Source organism: Bos mutus, chromosome X (genome assembly GCF_027580195.1).
Source record: "Bos mutus isolate GX-2022 chromosome X, NWIPB_WYAK_1.1, whole genome shotgun sequence".
In the NCBI taxonomy this organism is placed as follows: Eukaryota; Metazoa; Chordata; class Mammalia; order Artiodactyla; family Bovidae; genus Bos; species Bos mutus.
Window position 1 is genome coordinate 49441797 of NC_091646.1, and position 22137 is coordinate 49463933.

General features: G+C 45.0%; 2 protein-coding genes across 3 annotated transcripts; one reads left to right on the top strand and one right to left on the bottom strand.

Moving 5' to 3' along the window:
- On the bottom strand, nt 1–8059 carry ARMCX3 (armadillo repeat containing X-linked 3). Of its 2 annotated transcripts, none has more exons than XM_005900295.2 (5): nt 7906–8059; nt 7297–7376; nt 6947–7007; nt 6603–6673; nt 1–6343 (listed from the first exon to the last, which is right to left on the bottom strand). In XM_005900295.2, exon 5 carries the CDS (start codon nt 6188–6190, stop codon nt 5051–5053), a length of 1140 nt encoding a protein of 379 aa, XP_005900357.2. In that variant the 5' UTR covers nt 6191–6343; nt 6603–6673; nt 6947–7007; nt 7297–7376; nt 7906–8059; the 3' UTR covers nt 1–5050. The 2 variants fall into 2 exon arrangements, with proteins under 2 accessions (XP_005900357.2, XP_070222472.1); XM_070366371.1 differs by lacking the exon at nt 7906–8059 and adding an exon at nt 7752–7899.
- A 4944-nt stretch (nt 8060–13003) lies between these two features.
- ARMCX6 (armadillo repeat containing X-linked 6) lies at nt 13004–15708 on the top strand. Its single transcript, XM_014479620.2, is given in 5 exon segments — nt 13004–13134; nt 13457–13535; nt 13896–13975; nt 14259–15176; nt 15179–15708. Coding segments are annotated over 2 exon segments (903 nt in total). The 5' UTR covers nt 13004–13134; nt 13457–13535; nt 13896–13975; nt 14259–14419; the 3' UTR covers nt 15325–15708.
- The last annotated feature ends 6429 nt before the right edge of the window (nt 15709–22137 follow it).

The window sequence follows — 22137 nt, forward strand, 5'->3', positions numbered from 1 at the left end:
AAAATTAAAAGTTTTCTTTTATTGATCCATTTCATTATGTCAGAATTTTCATTACAGCTTATTGAAATAAAGCCACAAAATTTAGCAAGATTATAGTTAAACCACATTTTAGCAAACAGAAAACTGAAGTAGAAATGGGAAAAAACTAAAGAGGTAACAATTTGTTTTACCTTTGTTTCCAAAAAATCAGTAACACGTTATCATTACTCATAAGAAAGGTTCAGAAAAGGGAGATACTAATCAATATGTAGGAGGGAATGCATTACAAATACTACAGTTTTCTCCTGTTGTAAAATATACATTTCTCAAATCCTGTATGGAAACTAACTGATAATATATCTTAACAGTCATAAAACTACCATCAACTAATAATCCACCTCTGGCTAAGGGTCATCTGGGCAGACAAAATTTCTAATTGTGTACAGAGAGAAACATGCTCTAGCTCTTGAATACAAGTATTTGATTTCAGACACAAGTCAACCCCCATAATTGACATGGGTGCATCAGGTTCTTCTACTTTGACAGCACCAACATCTAGCTAAGTCAGCTCGCCCCAATTCCCTAAGCACTAAATAAACAACCTTCTGATGATAATGTTATTCCTGATGTACATTGATCTTAAGGACAGAATGTTCTGAGCAGCCAACACTAAAAATCTGTTCTACTTGGTAATTACATTTCTTAGAGTAACAGACTCTCATTCTTTTTTTTATTTTCAAAAGAGAAAATCCATCCAATTTAATAACATGTTATGTCCATGCACAAACTTGGAAATGTTCTAATACCCAAAGATGCTTGTACTACACTTACTCTTTCACTTTTTAAAATGTAAATGGTCAACAAGGGTCAAAGAGTTACACTTAGCCCACTGTCAGTGCTGGATCAAATTCCTTTGACATGAACCTGTTAGAATGAAGCTACCCCCAGTAAGGCTTCTTTCCCACTCCCTCCCTCCTCTCAGGCTTATCCCCAAACCCAACAATGCCCAAGCCCTTAACACAAGGCCTGAGAAGGACACAGTGGACAGGGAAAAGCATGGAGATACATATCTCTGAAAGTAAATATGTGTTATCCTGCTTGATACCACACCTCAGGGGTCAATATCCTAGTCTTCTGCACCCGGAGATGGCAGCATGATAGTTCTGGTTTAAAAGCAAGAAGAGCCACAGTTTGAACAGAGAAATCAGGGAAAAAAAATTTCAGTCTGGGATACGATGAAGAATGAATGTAAAATGTTAGCATTGAAAATAGTCATAATCATTCTTCAAAAAACCACTCTCAAGGGAATAGAGCAGAGAAATTAACCAAACAGGCATAAACACAAAATTTGCCTGAACTACATCAATTTGCTAAATCTACACTTAGAATCTCTTTTGAAATAAGGCAAGTAAAATGTGAATTTAAAAATAGAAAACCAGTTTCCTGAGCTTTAAATATTATGCTTTGGGTGACAATTTGTAAGAGAACTATACTCCATCTTTGTAAAATCACCTTTGAACACATTTGCCTGGAATAGACCCACTTAAATTCCTAAAATCAGTAGATAAAAACAAAATAGCAGAATATCCTTGAGTTTCTAACTTCCTCAGTTTCCAAGAAACTGCCATCCTTTCTAAAGAAAGGACACTGGCTCCTCCCTGCCCCCATGAGCTGCCACAATCACGGCTACTATACTAGAAGGGTGCCCTTCCCAAAATGTTTGAGTGGCAACCTCTGATGTGAAAGCATCAGGACATCAGAGTGTGGCTGGGCCGGCCCTGTGTCTTCCCTGGACCAGGCAGTCACACATCTGTCTCACACAGCACTTCCCAAAGTCCGGGTGACTCAGTTTCAAATAACACCAGGTATGGGACATCAAAATTCATGCAATGCACATAGGGCTGTTCTGCACTAAGACCGGTGCTTTCTCAGTTTCTGTTCAATGGTCTGAAAAGTCTTGGCATCCAGCCATACATACCCAGGGTCATCTTGTTACCACAGCAACGACAATTATCATTCTGTATCAAATGCCCACTGGTGCATGACCTGGTGTCATGGAGATGAAACGATCACCCCCAAAAGACACAGAAGCACAAAGAGACTACTGTCAATGGTCTCTCAGAGGAGGAAATAAGAGAAAAGTGTGAAGAAGGGAAAGGGAAGGAGAATGGGAAGGGGATGAGAAAAGAGAAAAGGAGGATGAGAAAAGAGACCTGCGGAGCAGATGGACACTAGTCAGGCCTGTGCCCCTGCTGCAGGGTGGCTTTTTATTACCCAAGTGCACCTCATTGCCACCCCAGGGTGAAAAGTCACTCAGCACCCCAGTCCAATGTGGCTTGATCAGAATATTTTTTAGATGTTCATGATACAGATCTGGGTGAGGGAACAAGTTTGTTCTTATTGTCTCTATTTTCTTAAGTATCTCCAATGAATACATTTTAGAAGAAAAGTAGACAAAATTTAAATCAGGTTCTGAAACTTCGCCTACAGTATCATCCAATTTGATGTACAGACTATATAGTTATACTGATAGTTAGTGTCTGGAAGGGTATCCACAGTTGGAATTTGATGCTTCTTTCCCCCAGCTGCCACAATCCCTTATCCAGTTCTTTGTGCTGCTTTCCACTCTTACACTCTGAACCTTCTCTCTGGGGATCACATCCACTCCCATGTCCTTAGTTATCATTTCTTCTCTGGTGGCCCCCAAATCTATATCTGCAGGCTGGTCTTTTCTGAGCACCAGATCAATACACTCAAATGACATTAGGGTATATCCATTTAGATGTCACACAGGTATCTCAAAGTTAATTTATTTTAAATGGATAAGGCTTTCCCTCCCAAATCTTTGTTTCCTGCCTAATAATAGAGCAATAAAAAATTTTAATTCCTTTACCCTCATTCCACCCTTAAAACTGATGTCAAAGGAGCCCCAGTATGATTCAATAGAGTCACCATACCCAACAACTTCAAGCTGATCAGTCCATGGTCCTTTTGTCTATTGTAGGCAACATTTGAGTAAGTATATGGAAGCCTGGGGCTAAAACCAGATCATAACTGAACAGAACTTTTACCCTTTCCTGGCCTCATGTATAAAGTAGGATAACATCCCCAAACTGACCAACAATACATTGTAAGGGCAGGTGAGATCATGTCTGATACAACATCTTGAGTACGTACTAAAAAGAAAAGCCTATTTCTTTGAGAAACTATTGTTAACAGTTGCCTTGCAGGAATGACATCACTCTACACAGTAGTCACTTAATAAATGCTAACTTTTATTGTTGTTATTATTTATTAAATGATGCTGACACATGGCAGAATGCCCCCAGCAACACAAAGGTCAACCAGAACAACTATCAACCCTGAATTCTAAGTAACTAAGTGTGCTCAATTTTCTTAATTAATTGCTATGTGCCAGAAAATTCTAAGTATTTCACATATATTACTTCATTTAATTCTTACAGTGAGCCCCATCTTTAGCACTCATCTATTATTTCAGAGAGAAAACTTCAACCCATCTTATGTTTAATGTAAATACTCAGTTCACGCTCCAATCAATCACCTGCTCCATTCCCAACACTTTCCTTTTGCAAAAACTTTTGAAAAATCAGTATTTGTTTTAGGTTAATAAGAACACATAGATGAATAAAAAGTAAAAAGGTAAAAATTACACTATCCTTCCACCCAAAGACAATCACTGTTACTATATGGATGTCTGTAATTCCAGAGTTTTTAGTGTCTACTTAAATATCTTATATTCTCAGAAAAATTGAATCCTACTAAGAAGACTCCTATCTAACCTACCTTTCTCACTTAACAGTGCATGATGAACATCATTCCCTGACAATATGGATTGAAATTGACATATTTATCTTACACCATGTGGCGTGCTGCAATTCATGGGGTCGCAAAGAGTTGGACACGACTGAGCAACTGAACTGACTGACTGATGTGAATATTCCTTAATTTATGTAACCAGTCCAGTGTGCTAAATTGTTTAAGTTGTTTTCAATTTTTACTATTTCACACAGTGCTGGGATAAACAGCCTTGTACATACAATCTTTGGCCAATGATTCAATTATTTCCTTAGGACAAAGGGATTACATATTTTAAGGCTAATGATATGTATTACCAAATGGCCCTCTGCAAACCTTGTGCCAGTGTTAAGCGAATTCCTACCACCAGGGTTTGAAAGGCCCCATTTTTGCCATACTCTCATAGACACTGCACAGTAGGTGAGAGAAGGACTTCTATATGAATTCCAATTTTTCTTTCTAGTCAAAATTATTCACTGGCTCTCAGCGTTCGGTGAGGTAATATTCAAACATTTCTCCACAAACTGGCTTCAGCCAACTTTCCAAATTTATGTACTTCCAGTCACACTTTCCACTCTAAACAGACTAGTCTCCTCACTATCACAGCAAGAGTTCCTACCTCCATGCCATTCTCACACCAGTCCCCCTTCTCTCCCATCACATGGAACTCCCTAACTACCTACCCCACTGAGGATTCATTTTAAATGAACACTTCCTCCATAAATCTGTAGCTGACTACTGTATCCTGCAGAAACCTTTGCTTTCTCTGTGCTCTGAGTGCGAATATTTAACAAAAAGTATATGCTTGAGATATTGTTTTCTTTTTGTTTGTATGTTTTTATCTCTCCAACTAGATTACAAACCGAAAGATAAGTATGGTTTCTCTCTTTCTTTTCTTCTTTCCAGCATTATCACACAACTTCATTGATGATACACAAATGCAGTCAATGCAAATGATAGGAGGGAGCTTATTTATGAGGAATTGGTTCACTGTCACTTATGCAGAAGAAATAGTAAAAATATTTCAATCTAGGCAGTGAGATAAAAAGCAACAAACATTTTCAGAACAGGTAGTGATATTCATTCATCCAGCTTAGGCCTGCAGACCAACTCAGATAAATATCAGCATTGATGATACAATATGATATTCATTGCTCAAAACTGGCAGCTGAAAGGATTCCTTTACCATATAGACAAGGTGGAGAAAAGGAAGAGTTTACAACATGTGTTGCTTCTAAACTACAAAATCAAGAACTTATTCCTGGCTCTTTGGGAACATATTCTCAGCCAGTTTGGCCACGAATTTTCCAACTTTCACTTTTACCAAAAAATCCTGATGACTTTCTAGCCCCAGAATCTTATCAGCACACACCTGAAATTCTTTTAAAAAGAAAAAAAGTGAACCTTCGCTGAATTGATTCTGAGTAGATTCATTTTCCTCCCATTTAAAATTGTCATTTATGTTCTCGAATACGACCAGAAGCTTAAGAATCACCTCTTTGTTCTCCTTCTTATTAAAGAGGGAACCCAGCGAGGATGGTACTTGGGCCCTGAGCAGTTCTCTAGTCATGGCTGGATTTTCAGCCAAATTCAAAAGGAGTTTCAAAACCTGAAATTTGGTTTCTTCATTTCCTGCTGAAAATAAACGGAAAAAGTCTGAAATGGAATTAGCAAGCATGTGCTGATACTCATTAGTAACAGTCATGTTCGTAAGCAATCTTAGACCTGCCAGTTGCACAGATGAGTTCAATCGAGAAGTGATTGTGTCATCACAGACTTGATTCATGTATATCTTAAGCCTGCGCTGATTTTCAGCATTCACACTCAAGTTATTTAGGACAATTAAAGCCTTTTCCTTAACTATGGGATCCCGAGTATTGAGAATCTTTGCAACAATTGGGAGGCCACCCAGATCACGAATAATATCTCTGTTAAATGCATAAGCAGCATTGTTACCCAGAGCAATTAAAGCTGCTTCAAGAATATAAGGCTTTTCAGACATCTCAACCAAGCAAAGAACTTTCTGCAGCTCTTGAGGGGACAAAATAGTATCATCTGAATTCGGGGAAGCCCTTTTCTGGACAGCTCGACGAGCCCGGGTGGCCCTGGCCCTCGCCCTGGCCCTAGCTCTGGTTCCAGCCTCAGTCCCAATCCGGGCCCAAGGTGGGTACCATACTACACCTTTGTTCTCACTGTTGTCATCATCATCATCAGACCAGTCATTGTACCTGGCCCCAGGACAATCCCCAACATCATCCACATCCCCAGACCCACCCTCAGCCATTTTCTCCTTGTTCTGTTTTCTTCCTCTGGTCAGTCTATAAATGCAATAGCAGGCGCCAGCCCCAATCACCAGTCCCGCAGTCACCCAGCCTACTTTCCTGGCGTAGCCCATGCAATCGTCCCTGATGGTATATCAGGGACAAAGAAACAGAGTAGTCACTCAGGCTGGGGGAGGAGGGCTATGGGCCTGGCCTGGGTGCAGGCCTGTGGAGGATGATCGTCTTCAGCCACTTCAAGGCCGCGACAACTGATTCTGGAGGTGGACCTAGGGGTGGAGAAAGAAAACAGGGTTTGAGTTTCTCTTCTCCTTAAGTTGTCCTCTGCAGAGAGTTGTACAGAGGGACAAGCAAATGAATTCTTGGTAGAAAATGTAGATTGTTAACAAACTCTTTCCCCCTCATTTCACTCTCCCCAGCCCACCTCCTCCCCAAGCCTAGATAAAGGCAGTGGAGCCCATCCTCTCTGCTGGGGCCTCAGCTACCCCAAACTTGGATGTTCCCAGGGAGTGGCACCATTGCACTAACCTCCTCCAGACAGGCAGTTTGCTCCTTCTTCCCTCCCCTGGAGGTGTGCCACGCCCAACAACCCTTGCAATCTGCAGAGAGACCAGAGCCAGTGAGAACTGAAGCCTTGATGGATTGACTGTTCCTCCATTTGTTGCTTTCCTGATTCACCTATCTAGGTTGTCAGATTTTAAAAAAACAAAAACACAACCTCTCTCTGCCATCCAAAACATGCACATGCCTGCCGCTTCCCTAGCCTGAAATGGAGAGATGTTGGAGAAACAGTAACATTGGGTGAGCCTGTCCAACCGCGGGCAATTTCCAACCCCTCCCCCATTCCAGGCAGCCCCCATGCCCAAACCGACCTCTACGGATCCGAGGAAACTTCCTCCCTCGTTTAAACTGGTGCCACCTGCTACAGCAGACCTGCAGGATGACAGATCGAAAACATGGGGACTAAGTGCTGTTGAGAGAAGAGGATTACGAACAAACTATCTGATAGGTTTCCCTTCTGTCATTCTCCCCCACCCCACCCCCCACGACACACGCGCGCGCACGCACACACATACACACACACACTGCACGCCATTTCGCCACAGTCCCAAGAGTGTGAGAAACACACTCAGACTCAGACCTAACCTAGATTATCGCTACCTCTGGTTTCTCCCCACCCCATCCTCCCACCGCCCCCGTTAGGGTCTCTAGATGGTCTTACCCTCAAATCGACCTTCACGGATCCGGGTTAATTTCCTTCCTCTTCTCTAGCCTGGTGTGGTGCCGCAACCTACGGAAAGACTGGCAACCCGGGAGAGGCTCGGATCCACAAGACACAGAGCCATGGTCAGGAAGACACAGTCACAGTAAGAAAGACGGGAAACTGCCGCGACCTAGTGCTTGGTGGACGGACCGGTCCCCAGAACAGAAAACTCTGTTCTTAATTTGGAGGCCTGGCTGTCAAAGGTTTCCCACCCCTTCGACCCCTCTCGGGGTTCTGCTGACACATCACGTTGCACCTCCCCTCCCCATGTCCAGCCTTTCCCCTCTGGCACCGTCCTGGAGGACTGGGGGCCAACACCCAGGGCACAGCTCCCTTTCCAGATTACGGCCTCGGTTCCCACCAGATTCCCACGTCCCGATCTCTGAGCTCCTTCCAAACACCCCCCTGCTCACCATTTCGCAGCATCAGAATGGGCTGCGGGCGGGACAGACGTCTTGGAAAGCTGGCGGCGAGTGGAAGAGACGACGGAGGCGCCCCAGGATCCGCGACGGTTTCCGCCCTGCACCCTCGGCCACCCCCACCTTCTGGAATGTCCCAGGCACTGACCTGCACGGATCCTGGACGATCTCCTTCTCCTCCTCCTTCTTTCCTCTGCTGCAGGCCCACTGGCCCTCGGGGCAATGGGGAGCTGATACTCAGACGGGAACAACGACCAGAACAAGAAGGACTTCTGCACACGTCAGCTCTTGGTCACGTGAGACCTACGTCATCCACCAACTCGGGTCCCCAATTTCCCCTCCCACCAGCAGTGCGGCAGAAGAGGGCCCGCCCCCCTCCCTTCCCTCCCCCATAGCAGGCCTTGTTACTCTTTTTTTCTTTCCTAATCCCATCTCCCTGTAGTGGTGTTTGCCTTCCTCTGATTACCAGAAAGGGACAGCATCTTCCCCTGGGGTTACTGGCCACTTGTACTTTTTGAAAAATTGCTTCTTCCTTCCCTGGACTCCTGGGACAGTAACCTCTCCTTCCACCTCCCTGCCTCCCAGCTATAAATGTCTACCATTTCCTCTGAAATCTAGTCCCAGATCTGAAAAGAAAAAGCCACCAGAAAAGGAGACCTGGAGTGAATGCAGTTTTTTCCCTTACTTACTGTTTTATTTTTTGTTGTTGTTCTTTCAGTTCTGCCCTTTCCCACCCCCAGACTGCATTCTTTTTAGGAGGAAAAAAATGGCTGTAAAGCTATTTTCATTTGGTAAAAAAAAAAAAAAAAAAAAGAGTGGGAGAGTGATGTTGGGTGATGGCCTCCAAAAGTCCCACATTTTCTCACTTGTAGGGAGTGTTACACACTTCACTCAAAGCAATCTTAGTGTCTTCTGGGGCCTAGCACATAACACAATCCTGAATAAGCTCATCAGTGTGTCTGAGAATACATAAATCTTCTAACTAGGCCAGCCTTCTAAACAAGAGAGCTATAGACTTTTCACTTTCATCAGTTAGCAAGCCACAGGAGCCCTCAGAAGCCAGCTACACAGAAGGGTTGAGTAGTAATCACAAGTATGTCATGGATGTCTGTCAGATAGGAGGCATGCACACTGACAAAGTGAGTGATATACAAAGAACATTACAAAATATACAAATGGACAACAGCATCTTTAAATGAAGTAGGTGTTAGAGGTGTTAGGCCAAGTCAAAATTGGCTGAACTCAGCATCTAGCCATTAGTTTGAAACCTTTTCATTGACTGTATTGGTGAATTCAACAAGTCACCTGTCAGCAATGAGTGAACTTTTAAGAGTGGGAAAAATAATAAAATAATGTCATAACACAGGATCTACAGTGTGATATGCCCTGATAGTTAAGATATAAGGTTGTTCTCTGAGTATAAAAATTTTAAGATCCATAGACAATATGGGAGTAAATCAAGAGACTGGGAAATTTGGGAACAGGCAAAATTCCACAGAAATTCATATCAATGTAACTTCTGAAAAATAGTACTAGGATATGACTAAAATGTATTTTTTTCTTCCATTTTTATTGAGATACAGTTGATATACAACACTGTGTAAGGTTAAGATGAACAGGATATGACTGAAATTTAGCAAGCAGAAAGCAAATCAACTGTATGATTCTGTGTTTAGAGAAAGATCATGTGCAGTGAGGGGGCTTATTCAAACAGGAGTATATGAAAAGAAGAGTCAGAGGAAAATGTTGATAGTTCCCACACAAGCACTGTCTGGAGGAGAGGAAGTCTTGGCTAAGATGCGTGGAAAAATTAGCTTTCTTTGGCAGAGCCATCCCCATGATATGTAAGTGTACTTCAAGTTTCTTAGCTGAAAGCCACTTCTTAAAGTGCACCAATGCCCTTGCTCTCTGATTGCAGGCTTACCACGCAACCTTCTGAAGTTGTGGCTTCCCAAGTAGTAGCTTGCCAACGGGGAGAGAAGGGGCTGGTAAAACTAACAGAAACCTCTAGTACCCCTGATGGTTGTACTTCTCAGGATAAATTTTTCAGTTGTCATTTTCTCGTGAGACTTAGCTTCCCTGTGGCCTTCTTACAGGCAGGGAATGCAGAAATCCATGGGTTTGGGCATTCAGATATAGATTTATATATGTCTCTCTGAATGAGAGTCTTCACTTGATACAGGCATCTGCTCTCACTATACAGACAAATTCAGGTATTGATCATGAAGGGATGACCGTAAGACTTTGTACTGTCGATGTGACTGTGTGGAATCCTGTCAAGGAAGTCAGGTAGCTTTGGCCTAGAAGACAGCCTTGTGCACCACCATTTCAGAACTGCACCTCTCTAATGTTCAGTGACAACTAACGCATGCTGTGGCAGATAGACCCCCAGCACCTCAGTCACAGCTGGACAAAAGATGCATATCCAAAGTAGTTAAAGTGCTCCTGCAAATCCACAATAACCTCTGAAACAGTTTACAGTTCTCCCTGGGAAAAGAAAGGAAATGCATTTCACATTTTAAATGCCCTGTCATTTTCCACAGCAAAAGGGTGGTCATTGTGCCCAAAACAAACTGACTCAATACTTACTCTCTTACTGAAATTTAAACCTGAGCAAAGATAGAAAACCAAACATCAGTGGAAGTTTATGGCGTCCTGAAGAGACCATCTATCGGTTCCTCCTACCTTAACACCTCAGAGCTGATGCTGGTCTTCAAAATTCCCTCACTGTTTAAGTTAAACAGATGTGGTTTCTGTTGCTTGCAATCAAACAAAATTAACTAATATACAACACAAAAACAACACGATACAAAAAGTAATACAGCTTTTAAAGATAGCAATCTTCTATCATTTATTTTTCTTACCCTCCAAAATTCCATCAGTATTACCATCTGCTGATCCTTTTCTGTTTTTGAATACTTTATAAATCTTGCATCATATATGACCATATACTGATTTAAGCCAAAAGGTTCCTTTTGACAGTGGACTCACATAGTCTTTTGAAGACTTGTCTGAGGGATTGCTTAAGGATTTTCCCATTTTGCTTTTTAAATGGTATGTCAGGCAAATAGCATGCCCTTAAATAAATATTTGTTGGTGGGTGTATAATGGAGGGAAAATAGATTTTAAATGTCAGTCCCCAGGTTCGGTTGTAGGAATTGTGGATCAAAATGACAAAGAGAATTAAAAGGGTTATCATTCCCATGGGGTTAGGAAGTTTAAGAGAGGGAGTGGATCCAAACAGGAAAGATCTGACAGCCTGGGATAATGGTGGTCAGGGGTTATACATTGGAAAAATTGAAAAATATACCAAAGGGGAGAGAGATTTTCAACTAATGAGTAGAGATAAGAGTGGAGCTTTTGTCCCTGAAGCATGGCTAAGTAAGAGTTGTGAAATGAGTCCTTATTGTAGAGCCATGTCAATGACACCTGTCTTTCTTAAGTTTTACATGCTCTGCAGTTCTTTCTAATGTATATATTCAAAATAAATAAAAGCCACTTTTTAAGTTCTTAGCAGCCAAAAGTTGAATAATAGTTAAATCTGCAAGTTCTGTTAGTAAGGCTTCATAAATATAAATCAATTTCTTTGGAGAAGTAAAATAAAGGATGATAAGAAGAACAGTGTAAGGAGAGGATGGCAAAACAAATGAGTTAGGGGTTTAGAAAGATGAGTTGTAATGTTGGTGTGTTTGAACTATAAATGTTTAAGGAAGACCAGAAAGTTGTGACATGTTCTTGACTTGTGAGTTTTTCACCAGCAAGGCACTCTGGGCTTCCTGGTTCACCTCCTGAAAGGGCCTCCCCCACACAGGGGCCCCTCACCCAGGGAGCTTCCTGCTGGGGTGTCAGATTTCAATGTTCTAAGAAAGAGGCTGCCTGAAGGGTTTATATTTAGAGCATGACTCCCCAGCGGGGACAGCTGGATGTCTGGGAACTAAGTTCTGCAGACTTTGTTACTACCTTCTGGGATTATTCTGAGGGACTTGTATAGATAGTACAGTGAAATTGTAACGTAAGGGAGAGGGTGAAAAGACCTCTTTTTCCTGGCAACACTGCTTCGGGTCCTGTGAACTGTGCCTTTTGTGAGGGAAAAAGGCCGTTGATCTCAAGGGCTGTCAGGTTGTTGCAGTGATTTACAGTCACCCACAGACCCTCACCATTATTTCCACTGGAAAAGGCTAAACACCAGGCACTACTAAGAGGACATACAGTGCACAAATGACAAATACCGGAGGTCTTTCACCAATGTGATCAAATGAAAATTCCACCTATCATTTTTATCAATGGGATAGCAGGGAATCCTCTAATTTCTGGATGATTTATGGGTTACACCATGAAACTTGAGAATAGATTTTAAATAAAGAGCTTTGAATGAAGAGCAAGCTAATCTGTGAAGTTACTAATTTGTAAGGTTCATCTGAAGACATAAGATTCATTGAAATTTGGGGTCTGCAGAGAGTCTGTCCTTCAAAACCAGAATGGAAGCCATCCAGCAGTCTTCTCTAACACATAACACTATGAGTTCGGCCAAGAAGAAAGGGATAGTTGTTCACTTCTCTAAACTGGTCACAATTAAAACACTGACCAATTTACTATAGATTCATTTTATCCATCAATTTATAAATCATATTGAAAGTACACTGGCTTTGTTTGTAAGGGTATGTTTTTAAAGTTTCATATGCTATTTGAAAGCTGCTATCTCCTCTGCAGTCAGAAGAAAATGTTTTCAATGTACAAATTAGCTTAAATCAATGAGGCCTTCGTATTAACTAGGAAATCTTGTTTTATACACACACACACACATATTTGTATTTTCTGACTACAAAATAGTAACTTGAGTCAATTAAGAAAGAATGGAAGAAATAGAATATAAATATAGTAAAAATAGGAACAAAAATCTCCCTGTTACTTGGGCTTTTTTTCCCTGCCCCTCTGCTTAATTTTGGTGCAGAGACTGCATGTGGGAAGGGGTAGAAATGAAGAAAGAGGGGACAGGAGTTTCAGAGCCAAAGAAAGAGTAAGACATTCCCCTCGAAAGAAGTGTAAGTAAATGATAGACCCAGGAAAAGTGTTGCCCTTTTCTGTAATTAGAGAAGGCAAATGCAAACACCAGAGAGCCATGCACTTCTGGCATTGTTACAGAGGAAAAGAGTAACAAGGCCCCTTGTGATGGGGGGAGGTACGGGGCAGGCTGGCGCCTGCCGCACTGCTTGTGGGAGTGGAAATTGGGGGCCAGAGCTCGCTGGTGACGCGGTCGTCACGTGACCAGAGCTGCCTGGAGCAGAAGTACTGCTAGTCGCCTCCGTCTGGGTACCAGCCCCCTATATCACTCTGCAGGCGCGTGAAGGAAGAAGGAAAGTGGCCACGGGCGTTGCAGGTCGGTATGAACTTGGGCTCTGCTTGGAGGGAGATGGGGTTGGGAGAAGGCCAAGAGCGCCACGGATCCAGGTTCCGGCAGACAGGGGTCTGTGTCCCCTTCTCTCCTACTTTCTAAATACTGCCGTCCCCCTCCTCATGCCCATTTTCATGGAAAGAATTGGCGGACTTCGGGTGGCGGGTGAGGGAAGTGAGTGGCTGGCATAGAGTCTCCGAGGAAAGAAAGGTTTCAGGATCAGGGCACTCCTGTCCAGAGTGCTGCTCCGTCCACCAAGCACTCCGTCCCCTCTGTCTCCCTCCCACCCCCCACCGTCTGTCTGCAGGTTTGTAGATCTGTTGGCCAGTAGCTTGCCAGGGAAAGTCGCGGCGAGGGAAGGACCAAAGTGCCTTGGGACCGTGCAGGTCGGTGTGAAGGTGGGATGAGCCTTGGCCCCTGGGTGGGGATGGCGGTGGGGATGAGGGAGGGGGGCTGGGATCGCTGCGGGCCGGGTCTGAGCCGCCCTCTCCAGGCCCTTTCCTCCATACCCCCTCCCATTTCAGCGCAGGGAAAGGGGTGTGGCGGCCTTTGCTGGGGAAATGGCGGACGACAAGGGGGGAGGGGTGGGGAAATCAGTGTTAGGAAAGTCAGAAGGGTGTGAGAAATATTTTAAGCTCAAAGGCTGGAAATTCAGAAAAGGGACCTATGTTCTCATTGCTGATCCATCCACTACACTTTAGTTTTCCAAAGCCGGCTATCTGTCGTTCTCTCTGTCCTTCTGCCAGACTGTCCATCAATCACTGTGGAAGGACTATTGACCACAGAAGACAAGAAGAAGGAATTTACCTGGCTTTGGTAGAGGTTGGTAGGTGAGACTGCCTCTAAGTCTTTGGGGCTGGGGGTGTGGTGAAGGAGGAGACTGCCTGTCACCCCCTGGTGGTTATAGCCCAGCCCCAACTCCTGCCCTTCTCTGTAGGCCCTGGGACACAAATGGTGGGTCCTGAGGGGAGACAGAGGATAACAGAAAAGAACAAAGAACTTATTGCCAAATAATCCGCTTCTCTCAGCTGGAACTCAAACTCCACTCTGTCGGGTGAGGCAAAAATCCAGGTATTGCCAAAAGCCCTAATATCATTTTTCACCCATAGATTCATCACAGGAGAGCCTCAGGAGCCTGGAATAGGCTGAAGCTGTCTCCCCTCCACCATCACTCACTCTGGCCTTAAGAACCCTCTTCTTTCAGGTGAAACAAGACCCTCTCCTGTTCTGTCCTACCCCACCCCCCACCCCCAGCTGAACGGATCTGAACATGGGCCGGGCTCGGGAAGTGGGTTGGATGGCTGCAGGACTGATGATTGGGGCTGGTGCCTGCTACTGCGTTTACAAACTAACCATAGGAAGAGATGACAGTGAGAAGTCGGAGGAGGAGGAAGAGAAATGGGATGATGAGCGGGAACTGGATGACGAGGAGCGCGAGATTTGGTTTGACTTGACAACTATGGCACGGCCCTGGAGTGAGGATGGGGACTGGACTGAACCAGGGGCACCCGGTGGTGCTGAGGACAGACCTTCAGGTGGGGGCAAAGCCAGTCGAACATACCTGGTAAAACAGCGCCCGTTCCCTTATGAACACAAAAATACTTGGAGTGCTCAGAGCTTTAAAAATTTCTGTTGTGCTCTTGGCCTCTCCAAGGGCCCTTTCATTCAGGGAAAAATGTTGTTAGCTGAGCCCAAGGATGCCGGTTTTTCATTTAGCCATGATATCAACAGTCATTTGGCCAGCCTCTCCATTGATGGAAACACAATCCCGACTCCCGACCCTGCTGTTGAGGAGGGAAAGGCTTTGTATGTCCCAGATAACTTGAATGCCAGTGTTGAAAATCAGGGCCAGGTGAAGACGTGCATCAGCCAAGTGTGTCGGGAGACTGTGTCACTTTGCTGCAACTCATTTCTGCAGCAGGCTGGATTAAATTTGTTAATAAGCATGACAGTTATTAAGAACATGCTTGCCAAGTCCGTTCCAGGCTTGATGCTTCCTTTGATACCAGAGGGAAGTGAATGTGCTGAGGGCAGGTTGTGAAACCCCTGACGGGTTTGTCTGAAAAGCCAGCCTTGTCGGGGGAGTTGCTGAGAGCCCAAGTGCTATGGCCCTTCCTGCCCCTCTTTATCAGGAACACAAACAGACAGCTTCTCTCAGAAACCCTGGCCTCTTAAGTGGCCCCTCCAGCAGGGTGGGACTGATCCACTCCAAAACAAAGCCCAGTCAGTGGGTGAACACACACTTGTGTTCTCAAAGACTCTGCAGTGGGTGCTATTGAAGACCCAGCCTTAGCTGGCTCAGCACATCTCTGGGTGAAAGTTGCATTTGCTAAATCCAGGACCACACTCTTCCTGGTCAGGCAGGGGTTCCCACAGAGCTTTGAGTAACCTCTTGGTTTTTCAGTCTGCAGGCAATGTGCATTGTAAATTGCTCCCTTGCAGCCTTCTTCCTGTGGTAAAGGGGTCCTTTCAGCTGCCAGCTGTGGTTAAAGAACAACATGTTCTAGCCTCAGTGGGGATGCCTGGCCTGTGGTGGTCTCTGTGTCTAAGCTGGACCATGTTGGGAGACCAGACCCATGTGGGGCTTGTGCCAAAACGTATCAGTTGCTGCTTAGATGGGATTCTTTCCATTTACACTCTTTTCTTTGCAAGCCTATGAACGATACCTATTGAGCAAAAAAGCACACCCCTCTTCTATGTGCTGTACTGACTTAACCTTGTCTACCAAGTCTGCATTTTTATGTATCATCAATAAAGCTGTGTGCTTTAACTGGCAAAAATGAGACACGGTACTTGGTTCTGAATCTCTAGTCTGCGTGAGGGGACAGAGCAAAATACAAGATCCATGCTAACTGACTGGGGGCATTTGCTCCTGGCAGATGCCCACTTAGCAGTGCCCACAGGAGGCTGGGGAAGAGATGAGCTGCAGGGTTCAGGAGGAGCCTCCAGAAGGGGCTGGGGGAGGGGCTGGGGCAGGGAAGGGGGTGGGGGGTGGGATTAAGAAGGACTCTTGGGTGGACTAGAAGAGGCAACACCTTGAAGCAGGCAGCACAGTGCCTGATGCAGAGAAATCCTTCCCTCGATGAAGGTGTCTTTCCTCGCCTGCTGGCCTAGAGAAGAAGGTCAGTACCGTTGGGTTGGTCTGTGTGTCCCTGTCGTCCCACTGGGCAACCCATCCCTGACACTTAATGCACAATTATAGCAGTAACAGTTGCTACTCGCTGAGGGCCTGCTTGGTGTTGTTCCCTCTCCTGAGAAGCAGCTGTGCAACCTACTTGCAGGCCTCCTCCCTTCCTTGGGAGGCCAAGCCCAAATTCCCAGCCAAGCAAGAAGGCTTGGCCCTTGCTTCCTCTGGGAAACCTCTTTTCTGCCCTCTCCCGGGTACTTCTGTGGGATCCAGGAAGGAGACAATGGAGACGTCCACGGATCCCCGAGGGGGTGGGAGGGCAGATGCTGAGGGGCGTGGCATGGCCATGGCTGGTCCACCCAGAAGGACACATATTCATGCCGTCCATGCAAGCTCCCGGCACCCCTGGAAGGAAAGGAAGAATGTGGCTCTGCACACTGAAAGCTCCATGAATCTGTGCAACTCATTGCACCGCCCCTGCCCACATTTCCAGACCCCTCCCAGCAAGCCTCGGCCCCGGGTCAGCAAAGCCAGGTTCCCTGGGTGTTTTGATGTGTCATGAAGCGGTCCTCCTCCTCAAAGGCCAGGCTCATGTAGGGGACAAGAAGCTTCCTTTGAGCGGTGCTGCCTGTGAGCCCAGTGCCCTCTCCCGGTCCCCCTGGGGTGTGGCTCTGGGACACTGCGCCCTGGTCATCAGCGATGTCCCAGTGTACTGCTTCTGACTGCCCTCCTCCGTGCAGAGCACAGTTTTATTTTATTTTTTTCAGAGCACAGTTTTATTTCAATGTTTTCCTCCCTTCTCCTGGAGACTGGTGCAGGGGGGTGCAGATGGGTTGCCACTCTCCTGCTTGTACTCATTCCCCCCCCACACAGTTTGGGTTGCCTAGTGATCATGGGGGCCTGCCAGAACGCTGCCCCTTCCCGGGCCCTGGTGCCTTGCTGGATAGCATGTGACTGTGGTTGCTGTGACACCACACCCCCAGCAAGGTTCACCAGGCTGGGGCTTCGTTTGCTGGCTCTGGGCCCCTGTTTTCTAAGAGCTACTTACCTGATCCTCCTTTGTGCCTAGCCAGCCTCAGGTGGCGGGGCAGTCTGTTTCCCGGGCAGGACTGCCCTCAGGCAGCCCCTCATCCACTTGTCCAGTGGAGCCTGCTGGCCAGGGACATCTTCAGCAACACTTTATTGCTCAGCCTCAGCGATCTCTGCCCTAACCACAGCATTTCTGCTTGCTCCTGGCCTGGGGTCCCAAATGGCCATGTGCTTCCTTCCTCCTCTGCACTCTGCCGAGTCCCCGCTTGAGTCCCGCCACAGGCAGCGCTCCACCATCTCCGAGGCAGGCACTAGGCTCTCTCAGGCCACAACTGACTCCGATCTCAGGCAGGGCCTGGGAGCCCTGTGCCCACCTCCTGAGCACCTCTGTCACAGGACAGCCTGCCAGCCCTGAAGTGTGTCCACAGTGGGGTCTTGGCCCAAGACACGACCCCTCTCCACGAGCTGGCACTGCCCTCCCTGAAACACTCCCTGTGTGGGGAAGCTCCGGGCCCTGGCCAGCCTCAGTTGCCCTTGGCCGGCTGTTGTGCCAGGGCAGGAGCCCAGTTCCCCGTGGGTTCTGCCTTCAGATGTGGAGGGACCTGGAGCGAGAGGCATGCCTGTAGTCAGGGCCTGAGGAACACAGTCAGAGGCTTTCAGCACTGCAACGACTAAGGTGCCTGCCACCCCTGCCATGCTTAATTCAAAAATGAGACAGCAGGGGACCACCCAGCACAAACTTAGACCCACCCGTCTGCTACAATCCACCGAGTTTCCTGCCGGGTTTCCCTGTGGCAAACATTAGCCAGGGTTCTCAAAGCTTGAGCTTGTTGCACTCTGTGGGGGGTGCCTGCCTTGATGGGACTGCCCCAGCCAAAGCTGTGCCTTGGGTAAGTTTGGAAGTGCCTCCATACACTGTCTTCCGGCCGGCTCCAGAGAGAGCCCTGCTTTCCCTTCTTCATCATTATCTTGTCTACATTTGTGCCTGTAAGTATGAACTTTTACACCAACTTCCAGTACCCTCCCAGCCTGCTTCCTGTCCTGGGAACTTTGTTATATGACCCCCACCCCGCCCCTTCTGACATAAGCCCAGGTGGGGTGGCTGGCAGGCATGCAGCTTCCTGCCTGGTACACCCGCCTGCATCTCCCAGACTGCATCCCCACGGGGCCCTTCGTGCCGTGCTTGGGGCAGTTCCAACCACAGTACCCTCACTTTGAAATGTCACCGGGGACAGGCACAGCCCTCATCAAGTCAATCCCTCTGCTGGGCCACCACAGCACTTTTGGTTAAGTCTGACAGTGGTGCGGAGCACTGGCCCCCACCTCTCTCCTGGGGCAGTAGTTGGTCTAAGATGGGATGGGCACTGCAGCACAGCCCTGCTGGGCATCGGCCAGTCCCTTGTCTGATTCTCATGCCACATGCATCACCTCACTCTGTCTCTCAAGACACACACTCCCTTCACTTTGCTCAGGACCTCCTCTTCCCCAGAAGGCTCATTCTCCCTTATTGCTTCTTGCTTTGTGTGTGGCTTAGGATGGCCTTCCCCATTTCCCCTTGACAAAAGGAGCCTCCTCTGTGGGTTCCTAATTCTTTCTTACCTTTCCACTTCAAGGCTTGTCTCAAGGATATACCTGAATTTCCTCTTGTGCAAGGTGGAGCTATCATCCAAACTGACTCCTTTTCCAAACAGATAACCTGTCAACACAGCACCACTTATCACTCCAATCTCATGATATATAGTTGGTGCCTCTGGGACCTCATGCCCCCAGCTGAGCAGCCCCTCTGTGGCTTCCTGCTGTGGAATTCCTCTTGGGGCACACCCCTTTCTCCCAGGAACCCCTCACTGACTCAGGGACCCTCTGGGTTACTGGGTCGTCCGTGGCAAGTGAGGTGTGTGCGTTGTCAGGGAGGGTGTGCTGGGGCTTGTGAGCAGGTATCAGGTATCCTCTGATACCATCTCAGGATGCATTCTGGCCCACAGGAAACTTAGGAACCCCCTGCCCTGCCTGCTTTAGCGCCAAGCAAAATGGGACTGGTTTATTCCCTCACCAAAACTGCCTTATTTTGCAAGAGAAAACATGTTGGAGCGCACTGTGTTTTTTGTACTGTAATAAATCTATTATATATTCTATCATTTATGACTTTGTTTTCTTTTATAGTAAAAATTATCTTTCAGAATGTGTAGTCATTCACAATTGAAGGCAAAACACTCTTTTGCCTCTTTGTGTGTATGTTGGGTTTGCATGGGAAAAATTCAATAAGAGACTTGTTTTTATGTATTTTGTAGCTTTTGAATTTTGTACATATATACATATATATTTCCATCAAAGGTAATCAAAATAGGAAATAATTTTTCCTGATTTGTATAAAAACTCTTGATGTATTATGTTTCTACAGTCAGGTTCCTTTGGTGAACTCTTGTATTATATTTATTATTTTGCCTCTTTTTTATTTCTGACTTTTCAACTAGACAAACATAGTTTACAAATTATGATATTTTTATCTCTTCTTATTCAATATTTTACAGCTCATTTCTTTTTCTTATCTCATTGCACTGTCAAGGACCTCCAGAGCAACAGCACTGATGACCAACTGCATACTTGTCATGTTTCTGATTTTAATGATTGATGTTTCAGCCTTAAGGTTGATGTTTGTTGTAGGTTTTTGAATAATATAATAAGTCATCTATCTATATAATTGAATTCATAAAGCAGTAAAAATTGGTGAACTAAATCTCTACTGTTCAGTCTAGATATCTCAGACACCTAAAGTTGAGTGAAATAAGAAATTTGTAGAAAGATACAATATAATGCCATTTATATAATTTTAATATTATTTTAGATACATATATTTATAGCAAAATTAAAAATGGGTACTGAAAGATGCACATCAATTTTACAATACCACTTGCCTTTGGTAGGGGACTGAGGAAAATGTAACCCTAACAATTTTGTAGTTTAATTTTATCTATTAACAAAGAACTTATAAACAAATACAACAGAGCCTTAATGTTTGTTGTTAATTATGGATGACTTATATATAGATCCTCATTATTTTTTCTCCATATTTTTTTTAATTAAAAAGAAAACTGCATTTTGTGGTCAATACAATTAATTTGCAATTAATTTTAATTGAAAAGAAAGCTGCATTTTGTGCTCAATACAATTAAAAACCTCACCTAGACATATCCCCAAGAAATTTTATAATAAGAAAAATTAAAAGGAAACCCCAAACTTTCCCAAGGGTGGGGATAAAGTCATCTGCAAAGCAGGCTGGCATCAGACATGTTATTCGTAACACTGGATGTGATATATCAATATGTAAAGGCCTTCGGATTCTTAGAAAATGAGATTTTCTCTAGTATTCTATTTCTAAACAGACATACCTACAATATCATGTAGGTATGTGATGACCATAAAGATGTTTTCAGGACTGAAAATACTCAAATTTTGCCTCTTGTGGACCTTCTCTTAGGAAGTTACTTGAACTTGCACTCCAAGCAAAAAGGTAGTAATCAAGTCCAAGGTAAATATGGAATCAAGGAAATCATGATCACAACTTGGGAATGCAATAAAGGTGAGTTTTAAGATGACAGCTAAACAGCAGGCCCTGGTTGACCAGACCAAAGTGGAATAAACGGACAGAGGATTTGGGGTAGTGGGTGAACAAACAGGAACTTGTTAAAATCAATTGAGGGTGTTATATAGGCAAATAAGGGGAAAAAGTAACAATTAGAATGACCTCTGAGAAAATATTACAGTAATAGCTACAATGAACCATGCCTCATTGTTACCATAGAAGAAAAGAAAGTGAAGTCTCTCAGTTGTGTCCAACTCTTTGTGACCCCATGGACTGTAGCATGCCAGGCTCCTCCATCCATAAGATTTTTCAGGCAAGAATACTGGAGTGGGTTACCATTTCCTTCTCCAGGGGATCTTCCCAACCTAGGGATCAAACCTGGGTCTCCCTCACTGAAGCCAGGCTCTTTACTGTCTGAGCCACCAGGGAAGTCATATCATTGTGTAATCCCCTCCTGCATTGAATCTGGGCCTGAACATGTGATTTGCTTTGGCCAGTTTGAACATTAGAAAACATGACCCACAAAGAGGCTTGAACAGTGCATTTTCAGTGGGCATTACACTCTTCCTGCTCTGAAACCACCATGTGCTAAGTAGATTGGTCTGCTAGAGGATGAGTCCATGCAGAACAGACATGAACTGCTCTAACTGAGGACCCCTAGGAAGAGCTGCCAGATAAAATACAGGACTCCCAGTTAAATCTGAATTCCACATGAACACAAAGCATTTTTTCAATATAAGTATGTCCCAAATATTGCATTGGGCATACTTAAAACAGTTATTATTTATCTAGAGCTCAGATTTAACTGGCATCCTGTATTTTTATTTGCTATATCTGCCAACCTTAGTTATTTTACAGGAAAATCAGCCCCCAACTGATCTGCCAGCTGATCTGACTCCAGTTACATTAATGACCTCAGGCAGGACTAGCAGAAGAACCAACCAGTGCAAATTCCTGATACGCAAAACAATGAGCAAGTAAGATGGTTGTTCTAAGCTACTGAGTTTTGGAGTACTTTGTTAGGTACACCTAGTTCTACCACACCAGAAGACTGTACATGAGTGAACCATGGCTACATGGCTCCCAGAACAGTCTGAAGTGATCAAGTAGATATAAAGGCAACCCTTCTATATCCCAAGAAAGACCTTTGAACAGGTGAAGGCACCTGAGGGAGTCAGGTGGTATCATCATTGAAAGCGTGTCTTCATGGGGTCTTGAAAGCAAGAGAAACTTACCCTTCTAATGGAGAGAA

Coding starts and splice junctions, on each gene's coding strand:
- ARMCX3 (XM_005900295.2), bottom strand. CDS start 6,190: ATGGGCTACGCCAGGAAAGTAGGCTGGGTGACTGCGGGACTGGTGATT.